General features: G+C 34.0%; 1 protein-coding gene across 3 annotated transcripts; it reads right to left on the bottom strand.

Annotated features, from left to right (window-relative positions):
• Nucleotides 1–9,733: 9,733 nt before the first annotated feature.
• On the bottom strand, nucleotides 9,734–11,801 carry LOC120072308 (pentatricopeptide repeat-containing protein At5g66520-like). Of its 3 annotated transcripts, none has more exons than XM_039024763.1 (2): nucleotides 11,530–11,662; nucleotides 9,734–11,119 (listed from the first exon to the last, which is right to left on the bottom strand). In XM_039024763.1, exons 1-2 carry the CDS (start codon nucleotides 11,567–11,569, stop codon nucleotides 9,870–9,872), a joined length of 1,290 nt encoding a protein of 429 aa, XP_038880691.1. In that variant the 5' UTR covers nucleotides 11,570–11,662; the 3' UTR covers nucleotides 9,734–9,869. The 3 variants fall into 3 exon arrangements, with proteins under 3 accessions (XP_038880691.1, XP_038880690.1, XP_038880689.1); XM_039024762.1 differs by having other exon boundaries at nucleotides 9,734–11,164; nucleotides 11,530–11,659; XM_039024761.1 differs by having other exon boundaries at nucleotides 9,734–11,801.
• Between the last annotated feature and the right edge of the window lie 9,081 nt (nucleotides 11,802–20,882).

Genomic DNA, 20,882 nt, shown 5'->3' with positions numbered 1-20,882 from the left:
TTGTGGTAAATTTTTGCTTTAAATCATAATTGATATGTTTTGGTTGCTAAATTTAACATTTATTTAAGTAGTGTTAATGGATTATTTAACCAAAAATCTTAATGATTTTAATTACGGTCCATTTCATTATTATTTGATTTTTGAAAATTAAGTTTATTTTCTCTCAATTTCTTACTATATTCACATCTTTATGAAGTAAAACCGCATTCTTAACCAAATTACAAAACAAACAAGTTTTTGAAATTACTTTTTTTAGATATTGTTTGGTAACAATTTGGTTCTTGATTTTTGTTTTTTTTGAGAATTAAACTTATTTTCTCTATATTTCTTATGATAATTTTTATTTTTGTTTAATAAAAAAGGTGAATTCTTTGCTAAATTTAAAAAAAAAGGGTTTTTAAAAACTATTTTTTTAATGTTCAAAACTTGGTTTAGTTTTTGAAAACATTGGTAAAAAGTAAATAACAAAGCAAAAAAATTTTAAAACTTGGCTTGTGTTTTTTAAGGTATTGGTAAAAAAATAGATGACAAAGCAATAATTTTTAAGGTGAAAATGGTATTTATAGACTTAATTTTCAAAAATCAAATAGAATCTTAAGTATTTTGATTATTGGCAAAATCTAGTATTTATTTTTTATTTTTTTAAAAGGCAAAGTCTAGTAAGTTTTTTTTTAGTATAAGATTCGATCTTTTAAAAAAAAAATGTTACGTAAATTATCATTGAGCTACATTCCTTTTATAGTATATTTAGTGTTAGTATTTATTAATGTCATATAAATCTTACTTTTCATGTTGTAAAATGTATTTTAACATATACAATTGTTTAAATACACTATAAAATTGAATGTTGAGATTAAGGAAAAAAAAACTAATATGAGTATTTTTTTTAAGGGACAGAGTAGAAAAAAAAGCTACATAACAATGTCATAAGTAATGAATTCCATAGGTAAGGATAAAGCAGAATATCAAGTGTTCTCTCATTCAAGGCCTTTGTTGCCAGGTTGTGAGCCAAAACATTGTGATGAGATCGCTCGACATGGAAAATAGAAATATCCTCTAAGACATGCGCCAAGTCTTTCGGTTCTTCAACAAAAAAAAAAAAAAAACTTTGGTTGGATCTAACTCATTCTCATTTATCAGCTTGATTTATAATGTCTCGAGTTTAGGGAGGGACATAAATAAACTGAGATCAATCCCAAATGAGAAGGAACCTGAGGATATGAAACTATCGTTAAGAAAAGCTTAAAAAAATTAAAAGTTACTATTTATACTAACAAAGTGTATCTTTTTTTTTTTCAGTGGCTCAATTATAGAAACTTTCTAGATAAACGTGTTTAGTTTGGAGCAATTCTATGTTGAGTGACCTTCTAAAAACTTTCCTAGAAAGCATGTGAGTGAGGCCAAAGCACGTTAAAAGAATCTATATTGGTTTGTGGGAATAGTCTTCAATCTTACGAGTATTGAAAATAAGCAAAGATCATCGGAGATGCATGAAAATTTGGGGTAATTCGAATTCCAAGTCCTGAACCTAGAATATTACATGACCAACTGTATGGATTGCAATTTGGATGCTATCACTTCAGCGAGAGCGCTTGCACTTCAAGAACTTTGAACTCCTTGCAATAGGAAATGTAACGCATGCCAGCTAGATGATCTTAATTTAATTAAACTTTAATGTGTTGAAAAATGGAAATTATTCATGATGGATCTTTACAAATCAGTACTTAATTTGGAGGGGAATTAATATATGCATCTGGCCCACAAATATTTAGTAATCTATATTTCATGGTATCTAGTGGGGAAGGGGAAACAAGTTATAGACTTTGTCTTTTTCTGGTAGTATTTATATTAATAATAAATGTGTAGTATTCTAAAAATGGCACTCTAAAGTAATGCACTTAGACTTGAGGATATCCACTTAACAAAGTGATATCAATTTGAGCTAAAATCTCCACTAAATTCTAACATTCTAAAAGAAAGCATGTTATAAGTTCAACTCATCAAAATTATTCATGATTGAGGATTGATTATTGTTGATGTATAAATTTGGTGCATCTTTTACCTCCACACGTTTTAACGGTAAATTTATCAATTTAGACAAAGGTAGTAGTTTGAAAAAAAAAAGAAAAAGAAAAAGAAAAAGAAGAAGAAATTTGATCTACTATTTACCACACAGGGTCTAATGTTTAAATTGGATATTAAAAAATAGTAGTGTAACGTGCCTTTAAGTTTAGTAAATATATAAATATTAGTTACCTTTGTAGACTTAAAAGAATATAATTATATGAGGTTTGATCTCGAATTTTTTAGCTTATCTTTGGATAAGGTCGAAATAAGTTAGAGATTCATGCTTCTATTTGGTGATTCTCTCACCTTAGCCTCGACCAGTTTGGCACTAGCTGAGACCTTATGCTATGAATCTAGTTTGTTTCCTATTTAGTTTTGATTTTAAGCCTCTTTAGCAATTTAAGGAATTTAACCTATCTTTATATGACTAATTAGAACTTAGGTTATTAAGCATGCAAACCTTTTGATTAAATAGTGACTTTTTTCTAGTTCACATGACTTCCCATTTTCAGGCCATTAGTCCCATATTCCCTTATAATTATGTGGTATATTTTTTCTAACTTTCTCAACATTATGATCCAACTTGAATGCTAACTTAAGTAACCTATTAAGATTAACGACTAATCACTAAACTCAATAAGAAAAATAGCATAAGGAAATGGATGACCATGTGAACTAATTTTGCTAAAGTTAACTTATTCTTTTTAGGGCATCTACCAAAATTAAACCCTTAAAGAATTTAGCTTATAAAGAAAAGAAAACCAATTTTTATTAGCACAAAATGAACAATGAGTTGAAAGAAATGAACAAAAAAAAAAAAATAATAATAATAATAATAATGAATAAATAATAAGACATCAAATAAGAATTCTGGAAAAACATCGCTTTTCGACCCTTGTGACAATCTACACACTATCTAAAAGTGCTTGCTTAGTTTAAAGCAACTCTACATAATACTTAGAGCAACACTAAACTAGAAGCATAGCATCACGATGCTCTCGAATTGGAGAATCAGGTCAGTGTCACTCGAACTTACGAGATGCCAAGGGTTGATGGTATTAGTAATGTTGCAATGCCAAATTTAGGTCAGACCCTTTGGGCACTTGTCCAACCCCCTCCCCTGATTCTCTCTTCCACTTTCTCTATTTTTTAGTCTTTTCTTTAGTTTTTTTTTTCCTTATAATCGAGTTGAACGATGTCATGTTTTAACTTTATCGTCTTGCTGGAAAGGTAAGGTTTTCCATTTTCAAGTCTAGAGGATTGGATGAACCCAAATTGAATTTTGTGAGGATTGGGCTTAATTTCATATCTTCGTTGCAAGTATTATTTAGTCTATGTTTTAACCATTTAGCATGTGTTTAATAATTGGATCGACACCCTAATTATGAATGCATGTCTAATATCTAATAAATGATGTATGATCCATAATCGTCGTTCTATCATTTGCCTAAGTAGCAAGAATCGAGTTGTGTGTGTCTTTTCGTGGCTAGCTTTTTCGAAGTTACATAGCTTGCATGATTGATTTAGGACTAAAGAAGAAATCGATTAGTTTATTTAGATTTTTCTGAAGAATTAATCGTGTCGATATTCCTTGTGACTTATTATAGGAGTTAGATTAATATGGAATGCTTCTCATTCCCAGTTAGTTTCAATCTTAGTTTAATTAAGATATAAATCTTAGGTAACGTATTTGGAAGCTTGATTCTATTTTTCTTCATCAACTAGATCGTGTGCTTATGATTGACTATAGTAGAACTCCTATGATCAAATTTGCAATTTGGGTGATGACATTCCTTCAAACTAGACTGTTAAATGACAAATGACCCAATTTTTTAAAAAAATGTTAAATGCTCCTTTACTGATGTCATGACCACGTGAATTTACGGTATTGCCCTTCCTTTTTCTTTCTCCTATTCTTCTCCGGTGTGAGAAATCTTCCTCTGCACGTCGTCTTCTTCTTCTCCGGCAAGATGAGTCCACAAGAGCAGCTTCGAGGCGACCAACTCTGGTGAGCAAGAGACGAAAGAGAGGATTGATTTTGTGAGTGAGGAAATAAAGAGAGAGCAAGATGAGCTAAAGCGAGAGACAATGATTTGTGGGTGAAAAAAAGAAGAGAGGGCAAGTGACAGTGATTTATAAGATAAAAAAGAAGAGAGAGTGAGACGAACGAGAGCAAGAGCGAGATTGCTTTTCCGCATGTGCACGAGTATATTTTGGTAATTTCACCTGAATTCAATGTTAGCAAAGGGTCACTCGACATTTTTTTTTTTAAAAAGGGGTCATTTCACATTTTTTTCTCTAATTTTTGGGTCATCCATCCGACGAACCCTAGATTATTTAGTGAGATTGCTCATCTATCCCTTTTAATTTCATTCTTTTATCTTTTTGTCTTTATCATTCCAAACCACTCTTTACTGCATTAACTTGAGAATTAGCTTGTGAGAACCTAGGCTCTCTATGGTGCGATCTAAACTTTCATTTGGTGATTGAAGGCTTCGAAAACTTCGATCATAGACCTTCACTTAGATGAGGCTGGGCAACGGTCCAATCGTGAAGGTTGATCTTAGGGACCAAGGATGTTTCACTAAACTCACAATGCTTCTAGGACAATGATCTTAATTTTTTTTTTCATCCTTATCCAGTTAATGATTTAGAACCCTACTCATTTTGAACTCTCATTTATTCATTCTATCAAAATTCATCATCTTCACTGTTGATTTGCAAATCTAGATAGAGAAGATTAATTCGTTCAAGCGAACACGTCAAATTATAATATAAAAACAATTTGGAATCAAGTATAATCCACAAGATCAAATATCAATTAGTTATTGCAACTACTTGCCAAATTTTCAAGTTCCTAAATTAATCTAAATACACAAATGAAGTGAATTTCAATGTATAACAATTCTAGGGTATTGACTAGATCAATGGATTATGTAGATTAATTGAACTCTCAATTAAATTAGAAACGTATCAAACACATGACTTTAGAAATCTAAATTTCTCATTCCTCACACTATGCAATTAAACGACATAGCATGGTTTTAATATAGTTTCTAGTTGTTAGATATTGTGTGGTTCACAATATTTGTTTAAGTGTAGTAGATGTTACCTGAGATGTCTCTGCATTGGTGGTTTTCTGAAGAAGGGATGTTCTCCGGAAATGCTAATTCTAAAAAATAATTTCTTTATCTAATTTTTTCCTTTTGTAGTATTATTTGTAGATCTTTTTTTATTTTTTTTTTGGTGACAACTTTGAAAGTCAGGGTTGCTCGTCCATGTATCCATTGTGCATATTCAAAGGACATCTAATCCTTTGACTCGGGTTGGCAATTTTGTTTTAAAATGCAACATTGTGCTTTACTATTGTGAGTGTTTGATCGCAATTGTAGGATGGAGAAAGAGTTTTATTGCATGGAAACGTACTATGAGTTGCTTATTGCTTGTGTATTGTGATTCATTTGAGAAGGTTTTCTCGAGCTTAGGAGCCTAAGCTATTTGAGCAAAGGGGATTTTGTTCTATGTAAGAAGGATATAATTCTAGTGAGAAGGAGTCTCACAACTTAAGGGGAGCTTAATCTAACCGAGAGGATGTCTCAATCTTAGAGGGAGCCTAAGACATTCTTCATTAATACCATAATTTAGGGGGAGCCCGAGTTACCGCGAGAGGGATCTCAAATATATGGGGAACCTAGGTGAATGGTTGAGTGATTGAGCTTTTGGGAGTCACTATAATTGTATAACTAATACAGATAAGTAATATGGTAAAAATTACTAACTCGATGTTTGACCCACCAACTTTAAATGTTGGTGGAGTTGAGTTGATTTTTTTACCAACTCTCCCTCTAACACACCCCGACTTTCCCTCCCTCTGATATTTTTAGTAGCTTTACCTATCAGCCACCGTCGGCGACTACTGCTACCAAACTTCCACGATCACTCGCATGGTCAACTTCGAAAACCAACTCGGGGCTTTGACAACTATCTTCGACGAAAACTATGCCTTCACACAAAGTAACTCTGATGACCACCTTGATACTGCTAACTCTGATGACCAACTCCAAACTCCCATAACCACCTCCCATGACCACCTTTGCACAAGCAACTTCAGCGACCACTTCGCGTAGCCAACTCCGATGACCAACTCCAAGCTCCGACAACCACCTTCGGCGACCAACTCTAAGGACCATTTAGGCTCCAACAACTACCTTTAATGACAACACTCCAATTAAGACCATCTTTGATGATCAACTCCAATGACAACCACTTTTTACAACCAACACTAACATTGACTTCATGTGACCAACTCCAACGAAGACTACCTCTTACTTGTAGGCCCTAAACTAATTGCACAATTCCTCTAATAATTAGCTTGAAGTTCATTAGTTTTAAATTCGAAGTCAATTTTTTATAATCCAAAATTTGTTTAATTATTGGGGAACAATTTGTGATATATTGAATATCATTCATTGCTCTGCTTTTCTTTACATGTACATAAACATTTTTGTGGACATTATTATTTTATTTGTAAGTGACAAGTTAGACATAGCGACAAAAACTAACCATAAAATATGTTTGGAAAAAACGAGTTTGCACAAAAAAAAAAAATCATTTTGTTATATTGGTGTAAAATGTAAAGAATGAAACATTTACACAAAAAAGGAAAAAATCATTAACTATAAAAATTGAAATTCATATTTCACAAATGACAAAACATAATATAAGAATTGTCTTTTTCCTTTTTGAATTAACATTATGGTTGAGTTAAAATTAATTGAGGGTTAATGGTTAAAGAAAATGTTCATTTTCTTCGAACATGACATGACTTTGGGGATGTAGAGCAAGTTGTTATGCAATTGAGTGTTCAAATTGTGTGGTGAAAATATATTATATTTTTCAAGAAGGAAAAACAAAAAATTGTTCAATTTTTAAGCTTCTTCAATATTCATGCTGAAGGATAAGTAGTTGTGAAAAGTTTTCATTTGTTTGGAATATGTTTGGTGTTTAGGAATGCAAAAAAAAAAAAAAAAAATATATGTAATATAATTGAGTATTCAAAAATAGAATTAAAAATTCGTGCTCAGTATATGTTTATGTTATAGAAATTTGTTATGTTTTAAGAATGGAAAAAAAATTAAGCGTTTTTAAGTGTTAAAATTTTTAGTAAACTATGTGTGTAATTGGAAATTTAAAAAATAGCCAAAAAAAAAAAAAAATACAAGACAATCAATATTATTTAAAAAAATTGCACTACATACTCCAACTCAACTTTACACCTAAAAAAATAGACTTTTTGACTCAACTAAACTCAGCTAAGCACTAGAAACACAAACATCCAATTCAACTCTACACTGCCTCAAATATAAACCATCGAACTCCGTAGATAGTCTAACTTCTTAAATACCATTCAACTCAACTCAACTCTACACATCAAATGCCTTTTTACACTATTATTCAGATTTCTAAGCTTACAGTATTTTTAACGAGATTATATGAAACCAAAGCCATAATTTCCCTTTTATAGAGTTCTTTGAAGTCCGTCATTTTCTTAAACCATCTTCTAATAGTTTGTCAAAATTCCTACATGTAATTATTCAAGAATTTCATCACAAAAAAAGATAATAGATGTTTTGGTGATAATTTTGAATGAAAGAAAAGCTGAGTTATGCGTTGGTTTAATAATTGATATCAATTACCACTGATATCATATGTCTGTTATTAAAATTATGCTTAACACACGACCAAGGTATGGTTTTTAATCCAAGCAAAAAGACAAACAATATCAACCATAAAACTTGACAAGCCCAAAGATTTTATGACAGCAATGGGCAAGAAAGAATAACAGAATATTCACTTAAACATGTGAATATTCAAACAAACTCACACTTGGTTTATTTCTTTATTGTTTTTCCTGTGATAAAGAAATCAAAAGCATAGTTACTATGCAGGTTTTCTTAATTACATCATTATTTTTATATAAAGTTGTGGTGGGTTGTTTTGAATATAAACTTTTGTTAAACATTCAACTTTCTTTTTATGAACAAATTTCATAAATATCAATGTTCTGTATATAGTTGGTGACATGTTTAATGTGTAAAGCCTCAAAATTATCGATTTTGAGTCTAAAATGTCTTAAACTTATATATTCTCTTTAAAAACAAAGTTTACCAACATAATTGATTGAATTTCAAATTTTTGTCTACAAGGTCCATCAATTTTTTAAAAATGCCAAACATGCCTTTTCACACAAGATTTCAACAAAGAAATTTAATTTGTATAATAAACTTGAATTTGTATTGATTTATATGTGGGTGTAGTGCAATCTCTAATATTTATCCTCTGATTCTTTATATCAAAGTAAACTTGTTCTGAATAGTTTTGTAGCTTGTTCTCGATATTGATTTGACTTGAGGACTTTGCACCATATTCTCGAAGTTATAGTTATTGAGTTTGTGAGTTGTTTGATCATTGAAATACTTTTCGTCTTCAAAAAGTATTTCATTCTCAAGAGTTTGAAGAGTCTTTACGTTTGTTGTTTCTAAATTCTCTGTGAATTTGCCTCTTAGAATTTCCAATGGTGCCTCTAAATCCACATCTAAAATGGTGGCTTTTCATTTTTTTTTTTCTTTTGTTGCTTCTTCTATTTTTGCATTTCCCCAAATTTTTAATAGAAAAATACACTTATGGTCTCTAAAAATTGGTTTACGTTGCGTTTGGGTCATTCAGTTTTTAACCTCAATAATTTTACTCCCAAGTTTAGCTCTTAATAGAACCCATGGTCCCTCGAGGGGAGATCTATTTTGGGGACTCTCAGTTTGAGAGAGCGAGATTACAACAAGATTCTAGAGGTCTTAGGTGCGGGATTTTGTTAGAGAGAGTTTGAGAGCTTGAAGACAAGAGTCAAGAGCTCAGAGAACAATTTACCTCAGGGGTGGAGTCAGATAACTTTTCCTACACTTTCCCTTGTCTTTAATTTTCTATGAATTTTTGTATTGTAATTACGATTCTATCTATGGAAGCCATATCATTGGCGGTTTCCCTTAGTTACAGGGTGACGATGTAGTTTCTGGACCATTGTTGTTTTAATTGCATTACCTTGAATCCAATTTTTGTCAATTACATTTCTAACGTGCTTCCTCTTAATGTTGTTGAGTGCTTGATCACCATTTGATTGATTTCTTGATTTATTGTCTTTCTCGAGAGAGGACTTTAGGCTAGATCTCACATGTTACACTATTGTTCCATTATGCACGAGAGTGACAGGGGAACAATAGAGATTAGTGACGAAGAGTTGGAGTGTCATACTTAGCTAATTACAAAGAGATTTGGGTTAATAACTTGGCGTAAGAAAAGGTTGAGCTTGAGAGAGGAGACGTGGAACAACATGGAAAAATGAGTGGTTTGGAGAGGAAAACAAAGAATCTCTGTTTTAGATAGTGTGCATAGTTGAAGGCAAGCACGTGTATGTGTACATACTTTAAGTTTAATATAAAGCATTTGATTGATTGAGGTGCGCTAATCTGTTCTCATAAGTACATTAGGGTTTAAGACGATTGAAGATTGAAAGCAAGTCACTTCATGTATGATTGATCAATTCACATATTAAGCATTCTAGATCACCACTACATCGTTTCAAGTCCCAATTTTCGTATAGGATTCTAAATGATTTCTACTTAATGATAGTTTTGAAATGTTTATGAAAGATCAATGACAATACTCCACTGTTTTTTACAACTAACTGAATTTTATGGGCAAAACAATCACAAGAAAGAAGCATTAGTAGAGCTGAGTTGATATGTTCTTTACCAATAATCATTACAAGAACACTCTCCAGTAGCAAAATGATGGAAACGATTTCTGTCTCTTACAATGATTTTTCTTTGAAAAACCTTGGAAACAAGCTTCAAAGCTTGGTGACAGTCCTTACAAACCCTCAGATTCTTAGTAATTCTAAGCATTTCCCCTGCTTTAGTTTTGAGCAACCCAAAAGCAATGGCCAGTTTCTCACTATGGTAATAAACAGGATTATCCTTCTCCTCCTCAATTCCATTCTCTGCTACATATCCTTCAGTTCTTATATATTCTAACATATCATTAAGTTTAGCATAAATTTCCTTTGCTTCAGGATGATTCCTTCCTCCTGCTATAAATTCATACACCACACCTTCCAATTCAATCATGGAAACTCCAGCAGCCTTCTTCACTTCTCTATCATTCATTAACTTTCTTACTTCTGCAACACCTTCCCATCTACCTGCCTCGGCGTATAGATTTCCGAGTAGTACGTAACGCCCGCTATTTGTAGGCTCTAGTTCTATCACTCTCTTCCCTATTTCCTCTCCCAACTCTATGTTCCCATGAATTTTACAAGCTCCAACAAAGGCACCTAACACACCTACATCAGGACTCATGGGCATCTCATTTATGACCTTCATTGCTTCCTCCAACATCCCGGCTCGTCCGTACAAATCAACCATGCATCCGTAATGCTCAGCTCTGGGTTCAAGACCGTACACTTGAGTAAAATGACAGAAATAGTATCGCCCCTTTTCGACTAATCCAGAGTGGGCACAAGCACTTAGTACATTAAGGAAGGTTATGTTGTCTGGTTTCACCGTTTTGGTCTCCATCTCTTTAAAAAGTTCAATAGCAGCCTCTCCTTTCCCATGCATAGCCATCCCTCCAATCATACAATTCCATGAAGAAATCCCTTTTTCAGGTAAATGAACAAACACTTCAAAAGCACAATCCAAACAACCACATTTACAATACATATCAATCAATGTAGTTGCAAGTTTTGAATCCAATTCAATCCCATTTCTCTTAATGTATCTATGTATCCATTTCCCTTGTTCAAGTGCTCCTAATCCTGTACAAGCTGATAACATACTAGCAGCCACATATTTCTCCAAAACAACTTTCTCTAATCTCATCCTATTAAACAAACTAAATGCCTCATGAAATCTATTGTTTTGAACAAAACAAGATATCATAGCATTCCAAGAAGCAGAGTTATGTTCAGGCATCGACTGGAAAACTCGTAAACCTTCATCTACAAATCCCAATTGAGCATACCCAGTAAGCAAAGTAGTCCAAGCTACAACATCAGGTAACTCAATACAATCAAACACCCTTCTAGCTTCTTCCAAGGATTGAAAATTAGCATACATATGAATCAAATTGTTGTTCGTAAATCTATCTGTTGTGAAACCAAATTTAACAACATGGGCATGAATTTGTTTCCCTTCTTTGACAGCATTATCAATACAGCAAGCACGAATTAAAGAAGGGAATGTGAATTTATTGGGAAGAACAGAGTTATGAAGCATTTGCAAATACGAAAGTAAGGAAGACTTAGGGGATTCGGACTGTAAGTAACCTCTAATTAAAGTATTGTAAATAAAAGCATCTGGGTAAGGGATTGAATTGAATAAAAGAAGAGCATAGTGAAGATCTCCATACTTGGAAACAGCACAGAATTTGATGAGACGGCCGATTGCATTATTGTCTGTAGAGAGGCCGAAACGGATGATTTGGGAGTGAAATTGCTTGAGCTCAGACATTGATGAGCATGAATTGAGGGCGTGGAAGAGGGGTGATGGGTTAAATTTTGGGGAGTTGGGAAGAGATGCAGTGGGATGAAGGGGAAGAAGTGAAGCCATTTTTGGCCAGAGAATTCACAATTTTCCTTCAAAAACAGGGAGAAAAAGTAATAAATGGATAAACCGTATATATGACTTTGGGATTTTGTTATAAAAAATACCATTTTTGTGAAATAATTGTATAGAGAGCCCATTTATAAGGGTTCAAATGAAATTTAACCCTAAATTTGAAAACTAATTAAATTTGGTCTTCTGTTGATGTCACCACTGCATGAAATTACCACTTTAATCCTAATGACATTCTATCTCCTTTGTTTTTGCATATTTTTGTATTTTTTTGCATTTTTTCTTCTTCAATCTACATTTTTTTTTTGCGATCATCTTCTTCTTCTCATTTGCATTCTTCTTCTTCCACCACTTCTGGTTGGTTCTGCGTTGGTCTTCTTCTCCCGTTGCGATGATTTCTTTTACGAATCGGGGAGCGCGAGCAAGGATCGGAGAGCACAAACGAGAATTGGGAAGCACGAGCGAGGATCAGGGAGCATGAGCAAGGATCGAGGAGTGTGAGCAAAAATCGGGGAGTGCAAAAGGAGTGCGAGCAAGAATCGGGGAGCCGAGCGAGAATCGAAGAGTGCAATAAGGAGCGAGAATGGCTTCGAGCAGTGGCCCTAACACGCCTATGGGGTCAAGTTGGTAACTTCACATGAAGTTGATGTAAGCAGAAGGTCATTTCTCATTTGTTTTTTTGTTTTGCTTTATTTATTTATTTAATTTTTTTATGATTATGCCATTTTTCATTTGGGCCCTGAAATGTACCTAAAATGTGCATTTATTACTCTTGATGATAATTTTTAAGGGATTTGATGTGTTTGTTAGTGATTTTAGGGTTATGTTCGAGATATCAATTCAATGTTAAAATGAGCCAAAAAGAGCCTAAATATATTCAAATAAGTCAATCTCGAGCCATATATTGAAATAAGGGAAGAAAAGAGAAAGAAATCGATAAATGTAAAACAAGAGGGCAGTGCATCCACTATGCTGCCCCATATGCATCAGACCAGAGAGCAGCACAAGGCGTGCAGTGCACTTGCGCTCCTTAGAGCGCAACCCTACGATTCGACAAAATGGTGCATTGTAGCGACACTCTCTTAAAGCATAATGATGCTAGGTTATTTTTGAAAAAAAATTGCATTTTGTGAAAACTTTGTCTATTTAACCCAAAGTTTTTGGCTAGTCTCCACATTGAATTTTGGAGTTTTTGAGGCCTAGAGAGAGGGTTCAGAGAAGAATATGGAGTTTTCTTGATGCCGAAGAGATCGAAGAATATTCAAGAGTACAAGCAATTGTATTTAATAATGCCTTTGATGAATTCTTAAGTTAAATTCTTAAACACTTTATTTCTTGAATGATATTTTGCATTTACACTTTCTAATATGATTGTTTTAATGCTTTTGAATATTTGATCAATATTTGAATGATTCCATGATTTAAATCTTGCTTTGGCAAGTAAGTTTTAGATTAGATCATGCATGTTCGACAATCATTTAAACACACTTGAAGTAGTTAGATAATGATAGAGATTGTTGATGAAGAGTCTTAACGCCATGGTTCTTAATTTGGTTTTAAGAAATTAGTTATCAATTATATTTGCATGAAAAAAAAATTGTGTTCAAAAGATTCAATCAGATTAAAGACTTCTAGATCTAGGTGTTGTGTTAATTACTTCAAGAGTACAGACAATTGTGTTTAATAATGCCTTTGAGGAAATCTATGCCCCTAAAACGTCACTAGTTCGATAATCTTCATATTCGATTATATTTATTGCATTCTAGATTAGTTTAATTTGTTTCCATCGAATTTGGTCCCCTAAATAAAATTAGAACAATCTCTGAATAGATAAAAGATTAATTGGTCCAATTCCTTGAGGACGATACTCGACCAAGGCCATTTTAACTATATTATTACTCGACGCATCCACTTGTGTTTGTTATCAAGTTTTTGGTGCCGTTGTTGGGGAATTGACTTTTGATTTTATTTTAATATTCAATAGATTTGACTAATCTTAATTTAGGATGTACATTAGTTTAATTTTATTTTTATCGTCTTCTGAATTCTTGTTTGATTTTTTCTTTTGTTTGTTGTTTTGAGTCTTTCTTTGGCTGATTAATTGTGGTATTTGTATATCATGTCTTATAGTTTTGAGTGGTCGTATGGGGGGTTTCAACCCAACCTTGGTTCAACACCATCACCACCACCTTTCAATTCTGACCCTTACCCTTTAAGTTATCCTTCCTATATGTATGAAAGTTACAATCCACCCCCAATAGAGAAGAAATATTTCCTAGAAGATGTGTAAAAGAGTATCTCTTAAAATATAAGGTGGAGAGTTTCATTAGAGAAGAGAGAGAGAGGTTGTCTAGAGTAGAAGCTCAAGTGGTGAAAAATGAGGCCGCCCTAAACCAGATTGTTAATCAACTTAGTCTAATAGTTGATACACTTAGAGCTTTGAGTGAGGAGAATACTTCTGATACCACCAAGATAGGGGAACCTAGGGTTATGCACTTTGATGATGAGGATGAATTGGAGGGAGGTGAGTCAATTCAAGATGAGGGTTGTGATATTGAAAGTGAAGTTGTACCTAATTTTTATTAGGAGACTCAAGAGAATAAGGTTGAAATACCTAGTGTGCCACCTCTAGAGTGTTCTCATCATGGATCCTTCTCTCTCTTATGAATTTTGTCAAGTAGAGTCAACCAAGGAGTCAGTTTGTGAGAATAAGGAGGATCTTCTTATCTTTGTTGATTCTTTCCTTACATATCATGAGCCTTGTCAACAGTTTTCTTATTTTTTCTAATTTTGAGTCTTCTACTTTTTACTTTCTTTATATGAAAAATGAAAAAAATATTTTTCTGTTGTCAGGAGCCTAGGAAAAAATGGAAAGCCTACTTAACTTAGTAGGTTACATTGATTCAAACAAGAAGTGAAAAATGGGAGAATTTTTATGCCCCTTGATCAAATTCTCCCTTGTGCTTCTTGGTAGGCAGCCCAGGCTTTTTAGTTGCTTATTGTTATTTTAGTTATTTCGTTTCTTTTATCTTTTTAGGTTGGCGTCTATGATAGTCTTTTTTTAGTCTCTCTTATAAGAGCCTATTGGCAACATAAAGTACTCTTGCCACCAACCTATTTTGGTGGACTCCCGCACACTCCCAGGCTTGTATTACCTTCTTTGAGTGATTGTTCTATTCCTTTTAATGCATTGGGGACAATGCATCATTTTAAGTTTGGGGTGGGAGACATACTACATACTTTTATGTTTGAGTTGTTTTTATCCTGTTATGCATGTTAATTAGAAAATTATTGATGTTATGCATGTTAATTTTAATGAGTTATTTGGAATAGTTTTTTCGATTTTTTAGTAGATATGATACTGAGAAAGTTATATGTATGCTTTTGATGATGATTGCCTATGATGTATTTGGAATATGCATGTTAGATGATTTGCTGTGGAAATAGGATAGCATACACTTGAGTTATGATTTGTTTAAGTCCCTCTTGAAATTTTCCATATTTTGAGTACATAGTCACTTTAATTTAGAACCTTTAAATGAATAAAGAGTTAATTTGAGTCAATTTGGTTGTCACCTCAAAAGGCCCCATCGGTTAGTGAGTTTTCTTACATGATAGTTTGTAATGTGATACTATGAGAAAAGAAAAGATTGTATTCACCTGTTGAAAAAGTTATTGTGCACAAAAGAAAGAATGGAATAATAAAATATCTTAAAAGAAAGAGTTGAGGGGAAAAAAAAATATAAACTTGTAATGTGTATGTATGGATAGGGGTAAAAAGAGCTGCTTTTACTGTGATCAGTTAGGATGCATAGGAATTGACTAGGTACGAGTCCCTGTAGTGAATGCGTGATAGCTAGTGCCCCTAAGTAAAAGAATGCAAGTTAGGAATCCATTTAGTGAGTTATTTCAGGCATTTTAGTTTATATATTACTTTCTTGAATGTTTTGATGCTTGATGATTGGTGCATGATGCTAGAGTAAGGGAAAAACTAGAGAAGTTAAATTTAATCTAAAGTTGGTTTCTGAGTTTTGAATTGAATGTGACTTGCATATACACACATAGGGGATGAAAAGATTTGGTCTTAAAATGTTGTAGCAATACATGTACTTGAATGTTTCTACTTATGGATCTAGCATGTTATTCTAACTATTAAGGCATGAATTAATTGCATGTATGTTTCAAATCTTCCCTACAATCTTATTTTATTTATAAAAAAATTATCTATAAGGGACCTTTGTCTTAGGACAGTTTTGTCCAAACTGGGGTATTTACGCTGAGGAAACGGAACACCCCTACCTGAGAACTGACCTAAAAAATGAATTAGATAAATTTTTTATAAGCATACAATGAGTGATTAATGTTTATTAAAGTGTTTAATGAACATAAATCAACGTTGTTAAACTATCCAACATAAATATTACATTGGGCAAAGTTAACAAACACCCAGTAAAAATTATTAGCCAAATTTTTCTAAGTTAATCAACCCTAGGTAAAACACTCAGTGGGAAGAAAATATTGTATATGATACTTCAATTTCCTCTTATGTTTCTCCTATATAGTTCACACCGTGAGATCTATGCTCGACATTGAGACATCATTGCTTATGTCCCCCTATGGGTGGTGTTTGCATAGGTCAATAACAAGGTGAATGGAAAGAGTATTTATAGTCAGTGGGAGAGGGACTTGCATCAACATATCCCATTGTTGGGATTTGTGTCCTAATTCTCCCGAAATCTCATAGTTTGTAAACTTTATATATATTGTTATGAATAAAATAAGAGTTATTTTATTTGTATTTACTCATATCCAATAAATAAAGATCCGTGGTTATTATATGTAAACTTAAGCATGTATATGAGATATACAAGTGGATCATGCCTTAAGTAATAACCTAAAAGTTCTGTAGTATACGGATTAAGGAGGGATACCTTATCCTGGTGACACTACGGATACGACTCACTTTGTAGAGGTTTACAAGTGTTATGAACTACTACAGATGGTCTGATTCTGACCATTCATGTGGAGACATGCGAGTGGAGGTGTCCTATACAAAGAGTTTATATACGATCAGACCACGGCGGCGCCCTGAAAATGAGTGAGTATCTAACTATGTTGAAACGATATGCTGATGGTCTTGCCCTTGCAGGTTCCCCTGTCTCCTCCTCTGATCTTACTTCACAAGTTCTAGCTGGCCATGATAAGGAGTATAATTCAGTCGTAGTAGCAGTCCAAAGCAAAGGAACAACACGTTGGTCTGATTTGCAATCTGATTTACTGTCATATGAGAAGAGGCTTGAATATCAACTTGCTATTAAAATAGGAATCATTGGAATGGCTAATGTTTCACTCTCACCCAGCCCACCCTCAACCAATATTGTGCATAACAACTCAAGTTCTTCAGCAAACACCTATCGCAGTTCTTATGGAAATACTCAACCATCAAATTCAGGGGTGGGGGAGGCCATAACAGAGGACGTGGTGGATAGAATAATGCATTCACAACCAGACCAACCTGTCAAACTTGTGGAAAACTTGGTCATACAGCTGACATTTACTATTTCAGGTATGACAAGAAGTTTAATAACCCCAGACAGACACATACTCGTATTGAATCTACTTAGCTTCCACCAAACAGGAATTAAGAACATAACACCTCTGTTCTCCTTATTCACTCAACTGTGGCCTCTTCTCATGCTGCTAACGCCAAACCTTTCCATATTAGCCCTGAAGTGGCCTTACCTCCTTTAGCCAACGCATATCCCTCAATTTGCATGTATTCTCATGCATCCACCTCACCTTGTTTGAAGGCCAAGACATCCCTTAGTTAGCCACATGTCCGAATGAGTTAGCAACTCAACCTTGCTCTCCAAGTTTCCCTTTGTCATCGCATCCTTCTACATCTCTATCCATTAAACAGAAGACAGGACGCCAAAGTAGACTCCGAAGTGGGAAGCGCGGGCAAGGTCAACTACTTATTGTATTACAGTATTACACAAAGGAGCTCACTCAGGAAAGGCCACTTATTGGTGCCTAAGTAAAGAAAAGAGTTACTTTCATTACAGAAAGAAGACTGAAAACCCTAAAAGAGTGCTTAGTCCTTAGGTTTTTATCCCGATTGCTTCCCAGAGGGAGTAGGAAAGGCAGCGGTTTGACTTCTAATATGCTAAAAGGCTTTCTTTAATCACCTACGTTCAAGGGGAAATCCTTAAATTACTCCTGTAAGAGTAGAGACAGAGAATGAATTTCTTTAGGGTTAAAGAGATCAATCCTAGTTGCTTTCGTTCGTGAACTCTCAACTGGGAAATTGTTAAGAGAAGAAGTATCAACGAGATCGGTAGTATATTCGTTATAAAAAGATTATGATTCATTCCCTTCAGCTCCAAGAAATAATATACTTAACTAACACATTAGTTCTATTGCTTGATGTGAGTATTGAACAGGGTATAGATAATTAGAGAGAAAATTCAGATGCCAGGGTGGATCCTACTCCGTATTTACCAGCGAAAAGGGGCACCCAGATATAGATATGCAATTTCCTTTGGCTTTGTCAAGAGCTGGATTTGAACCAACTTCTTGTAGCAAAAGACAGTCCCAGCGAAATACCTTTCATTCTGATCGTGACTGAAAAAAGAAAAAAGAGAAAGAAGCGACTCTCCGGTCGTTCCCTTTTTCTTATTTCACCTATTTTCCCTTGATTCTGTTACAAGGATGAATGAAACTTCTCGTTCGAATTAGCTCATTGATTCTTCCTATTTCTCTTTCTTCGATAATTACATATCTTAAAGCTCCTCCCCTATTGGTCGAGTGGCTTCGCTTCTTGTAAACTAGTCCGAACGAATGCTTAGTTTGCCTTTCTGAACAAGGGGAAAGAACTGCAACTCAATCATTTCTTATTCTTCCTCTTTCTCTTTCTTCGGAAATTGAAGATTGAAAGGAAACCCAATTGAACATCTTTAGCTCGTAAACTCTTTCTCTATTACCGCAATTTCTCATTCTCATGGGGTCAGATGAAATGGAACAACGCATTCTCCCTATTTGGAGAGCTGTTTCGCTCCTCGTAAACCTTGATTCTTCCTCTTTCTGTTACTTTTACCTTTATCTCTTTCTGATTCCTATTTTACCTTTTTCTTCTCAAACATTCCTGTAAAGCTCATTTACTTATCCCTCTCGGTAAAGCTGATTCGCTAGTCTTTACCTCTTCTAAAGTAATATCTTTACCTTTTCTCAAGTAATAAAAGACAAGGTCGAGCGAGAACTGAGAATTGATTCACAGCAGACGGATGAAAGAAAGAGAGAAAGAAGCTACTCCTCGGCCTTGATGAATTTACCTTTCTCTTATGTTCTGGTATTTCATCCATCGGTTGTTCAATCAGTCATTCCCTGTATCAAATGAAATTCCTCAACTTCTGACACTTATCGTACTTATTCCAACTAGCAACTCAATCAATTCTTCTTTCACAAGGAATGCAAATTGATCTTGACCTCAAATTCATGAAACTGATCATTTCTTCTCCTCTCTCTATTGGTTGGTCGTTCCCTACAACTCAATCATTGAAGATTCAGGCTCAGATTCATGAAACTTATTATTTGACCTTTTCTCAAGTAAGAAAAGATAGAATGGAAAGAAAAGGGTCGAGCTGATTCAATTCCCCAACTTCTCATTGTCTCCGTCACTCTTTCTCAGGTTTACTTTATAATCTCTGAACCCTTTGTTGAATTGAGTAAGAGAAGAAAAGGGAAGGAGAAGTATCTTCTTCGGTGGATCCCTCTTGTTCCGGTTTAGTCCCCTTCGTTTCAGAAGTGGTTATTATATGCAAACTATTCTAGATTGACTTAACTTAAAGAAAGGTGATTCGTCTCTTTATATAACGCCGTTGATACTTGATACTTACATCTCACTTTAATGACCATAGGTGACATGACCTTAATCCTGAGTGTTTTGGGAACTTCTGCCTTTGAGGGCGGTACTTTGATTAGTATGGGTGAGAGTGGCCAGATTGCCAACTTAACAAGCCTACCTTTTTGGGGATTTGTCTGATTGAGGAGTTGGGAACTCAGTTACACAAGATGGAATTTACTCCTTCCCCAAAGTAGGGGTAAGTAGATAGATTGCTCCCTTAAGGGTTGATTCCAGGTCTTGAACATAGTGGCCATATCCTCTTTTTGGAAGAGAAGACTCAGTCATAGTAGGACTATGACTTATTGTTCATTAGAGGAATGAGTGGTACTTAAGAAGTTAGATATAACTACAGGGAAAAAATGGTAAATTGACCCAACTGTACTTACGAGCGATCTCTGAAGAGTTATCACACTGTTGATTGGTTGATATGGACACAGAAATATATCTGTAGTGAGAAGAGTGTAGCTATCAATTTTTAGTGGAGTGCGCGGAAGTTAACGGATGGTGGATCCTATGACTAAAGAGTTTAGTCAGTTATTCACGTACCGTTGGAGCTTCAAGCTACAGGTTCATAAAGTCACCTTGGTAGTTCAGTGGATTCAAGTTGAGAATCAATTCTTGAGTTAGCTTGAAATGTTCAAATTAACATAAGGAAATTCAATTATATATGATATAACTGGTGTGATATATGAGATACATCAAGTGGAAGATTAATATAAATATGATTTACATTAAGTATCATAAAATAGAAAAATAACTATGGTTTGTATGTTTCATGAGATGAAATATCAAAACTATAGGTTATAAATATAATATAGGAAGTTGGTTATCATATTTATTTATAATAATATTAATTATTTGATAATTAAATCTTTTTCTCTAATAACCGATTGAGTGAGAGGTTATTAGTAGTTTTATGATAACCATGAGATAAAAAGAAAAATTGTTTTCCTAATATTAGAAGTTACTTCATTCAGAAAGAACTAACGGTAAATGCTATCAAGTGAAAGTGTTTCACTAAGTGAAAACTACAAAGACTAAATGATCGTGGAGTTTGACTATATGATAGTTCATCAGTTGATCATAGCTAAACGATTGCATGGCTTTGTCTATACGATAGGCTGCCATTTACTAAACGATCGAACACATCGTTTATACGATAGATGCTTCTTATCTCCCACTTGCTCGATTGTCTACATAATTGTTGTCCTCCAGACTCTTTTTGAAACAAAGATCATATAGAG

This window comes from Benincasa hispida, chromosome 2 (assembly GCF_009727055.1).
Source record: "Benincasa hispida cultivar B227 chromosome 2, ASM972705v1, whole genome shotgun sequence".
Taxonomy (NCBI): Eukaryota; Viridiplantae; Streptophyta; class Magnoliopsida; order Cucurbitales; family Cucurbitaceae; genus Benincasa; species Benincasa hispida.
The sequence above is the reverse complement of the archived record's forward strand: the minus strand, read 5'-3'. Positions and strand labels throughout refer to the sequence as shown.